Source organism: Arachis stenosperma, chromosome 4, assembly GCF_014773155.1.
Source record: "Arachis stenosperma cultivar V10309 chromosome 4, arast.V10309.gnm1.PFL2, whole genome shotgun sequence".
Taxonomy (NCBI): Eukaryota; Viridiplantae; Streptophyta; class Magnoliopsida; order Fabales; family Fabaceae; genus Arachis; species Arachis stenosperma.
Genome location: NC_080380.1, coordinates 59646160 through 59655485, shown reverse-complemented (window position 1 = coordinate 59655485; position 9326 = coordinate 59646160). Strand labels below are relative to the sequence as shown.

The window sequence follows — 9326 nt, the reverse complement described above, 5'->3', positions numbered from 1 at the left end:
ATCGGTCATAACTTGAGCTACAGAGGTCCAAATGATGCGGTTATAGTTGGGTTGGAAAGCTAACATCTGGGGCTTTGTCGAAACGATATAAGATTTGCCATAGTTGCATCGCACATAGGGGCGTGCACGCGCATAGTACGTGGACGCGCCGATGGTGGCACATGACCCACTTAATGCAACACGTGGCCAGCGATTTTAGAAGCCTTGTGGGCCTAATTCAACTCATTTCTGATGCTATTTAAGCCAAGGATTGAAGGGGGAATGAACATACTCTCATACTTTAGATGTTAGTTACCATTAGTTTAGTTTAGCATAGTTTAGTAGTTAGAGTTAGTTTCTAGAGAGAGAAGCTCTCACTTCTCTCTAGGATTAGGATTATGATTAGTTCTTAGATCTAGGTTTTAATCTTTGCTTTCTTCTACTTCTACCTTTCAATTCTTTGTTGTTACATTCATCTTCCTCTATTCTTTTGTTATAATTTCCTTTATGTTATTCTTATACTTTATTGTAGATCTACTATTGTTCCTTCCATTTTCTTTCAATTCAATAAGAGGTAATTCATGTAGATCTTGTTTCCTTTAATTGTTGTTGTTAATTCTTTGCAATAATTGTTGTTAGGTTTTCGTTCTTGTTTTTGATTTACTATGCTTTCCTTTTATGCCTTCCAAGTGTTTGATGAAATGCTTGGTTGGATTTTAGAGTAGAGTTTTATGTTCTTGGCTTGGAAAGGTAACTTAGGAACTCTTGAGTTACTAATGTCCAAGTAATTGATGATTGGGATCCATTGAATCTAGTTCTCACTAATTGAATTAGTGGAGAGTTAGGACTTATGGACTAGGATTGATATAGCTCATTTGACTTTCCTTTACTACTAGTTAGAGGATGAATTAATGAGATTAATCCTTGCCAATTCTCATATTGTGGTTAGTGATTAGGATAGAGATCCTTGACCACCAACCCTTGCCAAGACCTTTTTAGGCCTTAGTTTACTTTCTTGCCATTTATCTTTCATGCTTCTTATCAAAATCCCAAAATAACTCACAACCAATAACAAGACACTTTATTATAATTCCTAGGGAGAACGACCCGAGGTTTCAATACTTCGGTTTATAAATTTAGGGGTTTGTTACTTGTGACAAACAATCTTTTGTATGAAAGGATTATTGTTGGTTTAGGAACTATACTTGCAACGAGAATTCATTTGTGAAATTCTAAACCGTCAAAAATCCAAATCATCAATATCACTGAAATTGAGGTGAGTTATTATGCTGGAAATGATTAAATGACTGAAATTTTCTGGTTTTTGGAGGAGGTGCATTTCTTTTGACAAACTGATTTTTGTCGTAATTGTTCCTCTTTGCAAAAGCATTCCAACCATAATTTTTAAAAGCTTTTGGACCTTTCGAATGTGAGGTTTTGTTGTAAAATGGTGGATTTTTAAAAGCAACCTCATTATTCGAAATGTATCCCAGACCTGACCTATTTGGTGTAGGTTCAGTTTTTGATGATTGTTTAGTTTCACTATTGTAGAATTCATCAAATTCCTCCTCATGTGTGGGATTATATCTAAGACCAGGTTTGTTGGAATTGGATTTGTTTTTGATGAAGAAGCCACAAATTTCATAGAGAAATCATTAAAAACTCCACTTTCCGAGGTTACATAACTTAAACCAAATTTTTCAAACAAAGGTCTATGACTTGCAAGTAGTTTGTCCAAGTTACTAGAACTTTGAGTAAATTTTGCTAAGTCACTATTCAGTCTTTTAATAATTTAATTTAGTCTTTCATTTTCAGCAATAAGCTCTTGAGAAGGATCCACAATGTGCTTTCCTTTTAATTTTTCAAGTTAAGATTTTAGAAATCTATTTTCTTCAATAATATCCAAAGCACAATCAATTTCCTTTACCTTTTCTCTCAAAAAATCATTTTCAGCTTTCAACATATCTTTTTCAGATTTGCATTTAGTGTACTTATCCAACAGTTTTGAGGAATTTAGTGTGAGATCATCAATTATAGCATGTAAATCATCTATGGACAAGTCATAATAATTTACCTCATCAAGATGATTATTACCAGCCATGAAGCAGATTTTATCTTCACCTTCAGAATCTTCTTCCTCATTCGAGTCATTCTCAAGTTCCTCCCAAGATGCCATGAGCACTCTCTTCTTTTCTTTCTTCCCTTTGTCCTTCTTCTTGAGCTTTGGGCAGTTGAACTTAAAATGTCCAACCTCCTTGCAATGATGACAAGTCACCTTGCTCAAGTCCTTCTTGTACTCTTTTGAGCTTGAACCCTTGTATTTGCCTTTGTTCTTCATTATCCTTCTAAGTCTCCTAACAAAAAATATAAGTTCATCATCTGAAATATCCTTACCAGACTCACTCTCTTTTGATTTTATTTTTGACTTTAGAGCTATTCCCTTTTTCTTTGAGTCCAGGTTTGTGTGTGTGGCTTCATAGGCAAGGAGTTTTTCTCTCAGCTCATCATAGGTTATAGGACTTAGGTTATTGCTCTCAGCTAGGACAGTGGCAGTGGTTTCCCATTCCTTTGTGAGGCTTCTAAGGAGTTTTCTCACTAGGATTTGTTCTGAGTAGGTTGTTCCCATAGCATCAAGGTTGTTGATTATGATTGAGAATCTCTCAAACACTTCATCAATGCTTTCTCCATCCTTCATATTAAACATCTCGTACACTTTTCGCAACATATCAATCCTCATTTCTTTGACTTGTTTAGTGCCTTCGTGTGTAACCTGGAGTTTCTTCCAGATTTCTTTGGCTGTCTTGCACCAAGACACCTTTCGATACTCTTTAAAGCTGATAGCACAGTGAAGAAGGTTGATGGCTTTAGCATTCAGCTCCATTTTCTTCTTGTCGTCATCATTCCATTCAGCTTCTTCTTTTGGAGTCACCACTCCATCAACACTTATTTTTGTTGGAATCTTGGGACTGCTTAAAATAATCTTCCATATGTTGTAGTCAATGGATTGGATGAAGATTCTCATCCTCTCTTTCTACTAGGCATAGTTCTTCCCGTTGAAAAAGGGTGGCCTGTTGTTTGACTAGCCTTTAGTTAGAGTACAGGCAATTATAGTTGTGCCCAAGTTGTTCGCCATTGGACCTTTTCTCCAAGAAATGAAGCTTGATTCTTGAGACCTTGGCTCTAGATACCAATTGAAGGTTGTGGAAGGCTTAGAGAAGGAGGGTTGAATCTATGACCTTTTTTAACTTTAATAAAATAACCCTTTTAAAACAAACTTTTAAACTGAATCTGTTTGAACTCAGTAGCAGAAAATTTATGAGACAATTTCATTTTGTCTCATGAATATCAAAGAATAGAACAAAGCAGGAAAGAGATGAGCTGACATCATCATGTATCCTGGTTCGGTTGTCTTGTGCAATGTAACCTACATCCAGTCTCCACCACAACAGTGGTGGAATTTCCACTATAGTTAAAGTATTACATACACCAATTCAACAGGATTGACACAATCCCTTCACTCTCAAGTTTTAACCTAGCTTGGCTATGCTAATACCTAACTCTTCACACTTAGTGCTTACCGAACTAAGAAAGTGGTACCTCACAGGTACAAGATACAAGACACATAATCAACCTAAAGAAATCTGAAATGACTCTAGGCTTTTCACTTATGTGTATTTCTCTGCCTCTTTCCACTCTTAGACTCTTTCAATGACTGTCTCATTCAGCCTTTTACCTCAAGAAATTACAGAAAGATAAACATTGAAAAGAAAAATACAATCTGTAAAATATGAAGGAGATTAATGCTTCAACAGCCTCTTTGCTATGTGATAAACTAGATTCGCTTGTCTCTTATTTAGTTCCTCATTCTGGTGGAATGCTCCTTTGACTAGGAAGCATTGTCCAAGCTAATGAACTTCTTCAGAGAACTATTCTCAGAACATAAACCTCAAAACACTGGTTATCTCTCCTTAGATTTAGAATGATGAAAAATCTTCTTTTGTATCTCCTTGCATGTTGCTGAGTTGCTCTTTCCTAGGTCAACCCTCGAGTTGTGTGATTCACCAACTCACCATGTCACTTTTCCAGTTAATCCCCAAATTAGAAGCTGTGGTTCTGACCTTCTTTGTTGATCGAAAGTCACAGAATCAGTAGAAACAAATATTTTCAATGGTAAACCCAGATCACAGAGAAGAAAATGAGATGCATGTAGAAGAAAACAAATCACCTTTAGCTTTTGACTACTCTTGATACAGATTGATGTGGGTGATTAAATTTCAACCTTTTTTGCTAAACATTCTCTTTCTTGCTTCTTTGGTGAATAGCTTAGAAACTAAACTTTCTCTCACTTCTCTGATTTCTGACCAAGAGGAAAAAAGGTGAACGTTGCTTTTGGTGAAAGAAAATTGGAGGAAATCGCTTGCTATCGGGCTTAGATAGGATATCATTCATGCAGCCCGTTTGATTTCTTTGGCCCATCTGATTTTATTGCTTTGATTCCTTTCGGGTTACCAACCAACATATTTCATTTGTTTTATATTGGACTGCTACAATGATGAATTTTAGCCTGTAACACTCAACCAAAATAATTAAAACTAATTGGATAATTAGCCCAATAATCTAATGTTTGTCATCATCATTTATGTTAGTTAATTTCTTAACTCAACATTTTTTAATTTAGTGAATTTTAAATCTTAACTCGACTCGCCTTTTTATCGAGCTTAGTGAGTCGATTCAACAGGTTCAACTCATTTTACTATTTCTACCTATCTTGATTCAGTTAATTGAATTAATTACAAATTTAGTATAAAAATAAAATAGAATAACACATATTACTGATTCATTAATTTTTTAATTAAACTGTCTTATTTGGTACAATTCTAATAACTATGATACAATGCTAAAAACAAAAAAAAAATAACATTTTTAATTTTGTGTTTGTTAAAATGTTCAACAAAATATATTTGTACGTTGTAATTCCATTTTACTTGATTTTAGAAATAAAAATAGCTAAAATAATCAGTAAACACCTTTCATGCAACATACAAAAATAAAAACAAGAACAAGAACAAAAATAGAAACAGATTCCATATAATACACAATACTAATATCAATAAATTATGTGTAAAAAAAATTAGCCACTAAATTAATTATTCATATATAATACACGTTAATTAAAATATAAAATATATATTAAAAATAAATTAAATTATACATATATTTATATATAAATAATGGTAACTAATTTTATAGTTGATTTTTGGTATGCAAATATCATTTCTGTATTAATATTATAAAGATCAAAATTAAAAACATATATTATTATAGGATTAAACATTTATTTAAGCTAATTAAATATCTAAAATCAAAATTTTAGAATACATTATGTATGATTTAGTGTATATGGTACGCCATCTTATCTCCCTTTTAGATGACTCCCCGCACCATCAATGGCATGTTTAGTTGTTTCACAGAATAACTAACAAAACCGCAAATCTTAATCATGCATGGATCTGATCATAGCCTGCCACGTGTCAGCTACTAACTTTTATTCAAACATTAAATTTTGTGAGTTGGACAACACAAAGTTCAACAGCTTTGCCACGTGTCAGATTCATCAAATGTCTACCGTGATGACATATGAAAGTGCATGAACAATCAAGTATCGAACCTCGTCAAACTTACTTGTATCTATGTACTAGGAAAGGAATAATCCAATTCCTTTCACTAAATTCATACCTTTTCTACCTTCTTTCCTCACGTATTCTTTCTACCCTCCCTCCTTTTATACCGGTACCTCATTTCACACCCTTCAATTAATCATATACTATAACCGAGAATTAGGCACACAAATATGGCCTCGCTTCATCAATTGATTTTATCAATTTCTTTGATTCTAGCAATATTTTTCTCAGGTAATAATGGCTTGAAAGATAGTCATTTTCAATAAAGAATAAAAAATAGCGAAATTTGCACTAAGATTGTTGCTCCTGATACGACCATGCAAGTGAAGAATAAATAAATAAAAGGCAGCATCAAATACTTTTGGTTAGATCTAATAAAGTTTTAACATTATCTCACCTAATTAAAGTACCTGATTCAAACTAATTAGCACACTTCTTTTTATTCTTTTATAGTATACATAACATTTACAAACTTAAATGTTTTGTTTGATTTCGATTTTCTTTTGTGGGACACAGGGCAAAGAACATCGGAGTCGGCTAGAGTATTCACCATAGTTAACTATTGCAAGGAGACGCTGTGGCCAGCAGTTACACCTGGAGATGTCTTCAACGGAGGAGGCTTTGTTCTAAAACCAGGCCAATCCAGGGTGTTCACGGCTCCCGTCGGATGGAGCGGTAGGATTTGGGCTCGAACTGGCTGCAACTTCGACACGAATGGAAACGGTAAGTGCCTAACAGGAGCGTGCGGCGACACTCTGAAATGCTCGGCTTCCGGGAAAACCCCTGCTTCATTAGCAGAATTCACACTAGCAGCAGTGGACTTCTACGATGTCAGCCTTGTCGACGGTTTCAACGTGCCAATATCGGTTAAGCCGATCAATGGAAAGGGAAACTGCTCGACAGCAGGGTGTGACTCCGACCTTCGATCCGATTGCCCCAAAGAACTTTCCCTGAAGGCGAACGGAAAGATAGTCGGCTGCCGGAGTGCGTGTGATGTGTTCAATGCTGATGAGTATTGCTGCAGAGGGAACTATGGGAACCCAGTTACTTGCAAGCCTACGTATTATTCAAAGATTTTCAAGAAAGCGTGCCCTACTTCTTATAGTTATGCTTATGATGATCCAACTAGTATCTTCACTTGCTCTGGGACTGATTATGTTATAGCCTTCTGCTCTTCCAGGTTGGTACAGTGGATGCATTTATTATACAGTTATAAAACGAAGGTGGTTATTCATAAGATATATTTACATGAAAATAAATCTAAGACGTTATACCTATAATATATAGTTATTAAAGTTAATTTTTTAAAAAATTTATCAAAATATATATATATATTTAATTATAATTTTTTTATATTTTTATTTTTAATATTACATAAAAGAAATATAACAATATCAATAATACATTATAAAATTATAAAATACCAATAAGTTATAGCGTATTTAGTTAAAAATAATTACATATCTTGTTAATTAAAATTAATTCTTTCAAAAATTTTAAAAAATTTGAATATAAATTATAAATTATTAATTGTTTAAAAGACACGGTACCCTTATAGAATATAAAATATAAGATATCTTTATAAAATTTTTTCTTTTAACAACGTAAATTTAGAAGAAAAATGAGTATTTTTTACAAGAAAAGAATATCTAAAATACATAATGTGATTACTAAAATATAACTACGTAAGTGATTTAACAAATTAAACGATTTTTCAAAAATAAATATAGAGATTATTATATAAAAACTATTTTGAAAAGTACAAAGATTTGAGGGTATGACATTAAATTAGTTAAGTAAAAAATATTAGTGAATTAACCAATTAAGACATAAATTTATCACATAATAAAAAATAATACATATAAAATTATTAAATTACTATAATTTTTTTATTTTTTAAATATATATTTCATATATAAATATAGTTTTTTAAAATTTTAGGAGGTAGACCACTATTCGCCCCCTCTAAGTCTGTCTCTATCTATTATATTAAATATTTTACTTAAATATATCATGTTATTTAATCGTTTTTAATTATTTTTTTACATTAAAAGATCTTTATCTTAGTTAAATTATTTTTTTTTTATCAAAGTCGTTATAATGTCCATAAAGTGATAGTTAACAATTATAATAAAGAGAAAAAGAAGCTAGAAAAACCTTTTTAAGATATGTTAAAAAAGCTCGAATAAACTATTTTAAATTTTCAATACACTTTTTTTTAATACTAATACATTTTTTTTAATATTTGTATTTTAGTAAAGAAAAAATATAGGTAACTAACAATATTTTTAAACAATGTTTGAACAATGTGAATTAATAGGGTTAAAAGAGTAAATTAATCTTAAATTTAATTAGTAACATTAAATTAGGGTGTAATATAATTGGTAATTGTTTATGTTGTTCAAGATATTCATTGTTCCCCTAGCATTTTCCGTAAAAAAAAAAGTTCTCGTGAAGATCTTGTACAGAGCATGGATTAATTCTTTTTAACTTTTTATCAGCATATAATATTAAAAAAATTATCGAGTGCTTCAGAAACATTTATATTTTAGTAGTTTTTACCATTAATCTTAATTAATTAAATAGTTTATAATAAAAATTAAAACATTGGTTAAAATGGATCGAAATTACCTATCCAGTATCATATCTTTATGTTTCACCAATAAAAATTAAACACTTATTCAAATGGAACTTATAAAATCACCAAATTAATAATAAATAAAAATTTAAATATACCAATTTTTGTTGATGAGGCATAAAAGAGAACATGATATAGTGTTATAGGTAATCAAAAATTCGTTAAGAAAACTAAAGTAGGAAATTTTTAGTAGATCAGTGTTAACGCTATCTTGACTGAACAAAATCTTAGATGTCTTTTAATTTTCTTCTGCAGGAAACGAAATGTATGCACGTATCATAATAACCAACTTCACTGCAGTGGATCACAAGGCTTAAAATCATTAATTGAAAGATGGGGAATAATAGTTCTAACAGTATTTTCAGTGTTTGGTCCATTGATTATATTCTAGACCGCGCCTTAGTCCAAAATTCAAATTCATTTGACATACAAAGAATTTCAACTTTCAAGGGCTTGTGTATGTGTGGAACCAGCTGGGAATTTAATTTTTTGTTTACTTTTTTTTTTCTTATCTTTACTTTTGGAGGAGGTTGGCGAAAAGAGTGTATGTATAGAAGTTGTGGACATGTTTATTCCTCTTGTCTACTAGAAGCTAATTAAGCTGTTGAAGCATATTCTTTTCCTTCAATTTAAGTAAAGAGGGTGATGTGCGTTATTCTTATCTATCCATCATCCATTTCTATTTTTGTCTGTGCTGCATGTACCATAAAACTGACTATTCTGGGATTCGAAAGAAAACATGCCATGCCAAAGGTATATTCGTGTCACAGTCTCGTCGTAAAATTAGCCCTAGCTAAGATAATGTCTAATGTAGGATGATCCATCTTAAAATCATGATCCCAACGAGAATAAAATTAGGATCAAATTCTCAATAATACTTGAAAGACAAAAAAAAAATAGTTAGAATTTGTCTAATTTAATATTTATTAATTACTACAATAATTAATAAATCTTAAATAAAACAAGTTTTGGTTAATTTTAACTAAATTTTTTTTGTTATAAAATATTTCTGTTTTAATAAAATCTTA

The 9326-nt window shown here is 31.7% G+C and overlaps 1 protein-coding gene across 1 annotated transcript; it reads left to right on the top strand.

Annotated features, from left to right (window-relative positions):
* The first annotated feature begins 5813 nt into the window (after window positions 1–5813).
* Window positions 5814–8944, top strand: LOC130976754 (pathogenesis-related thaumatin-like protein 3.5). Its single transcript, XM_057901678.1, has 3 exons — window positions 5814–5891; window positions 6177–6840; window positions 8554–8944. The coding sequence occupies exons 1-3, from the start codon at window positions 5831–5833 to the stop codon at window positions 8687–8689; spliced, it is 861 nt and encodes a 286-aa protein (XP_057757661.1). The 5' UTR covers window positions 5814–5830; the 3' UTR covers window positions 8690–8944.
* Window positions 8945–9326: the final 382 nt, after the last annotated feature.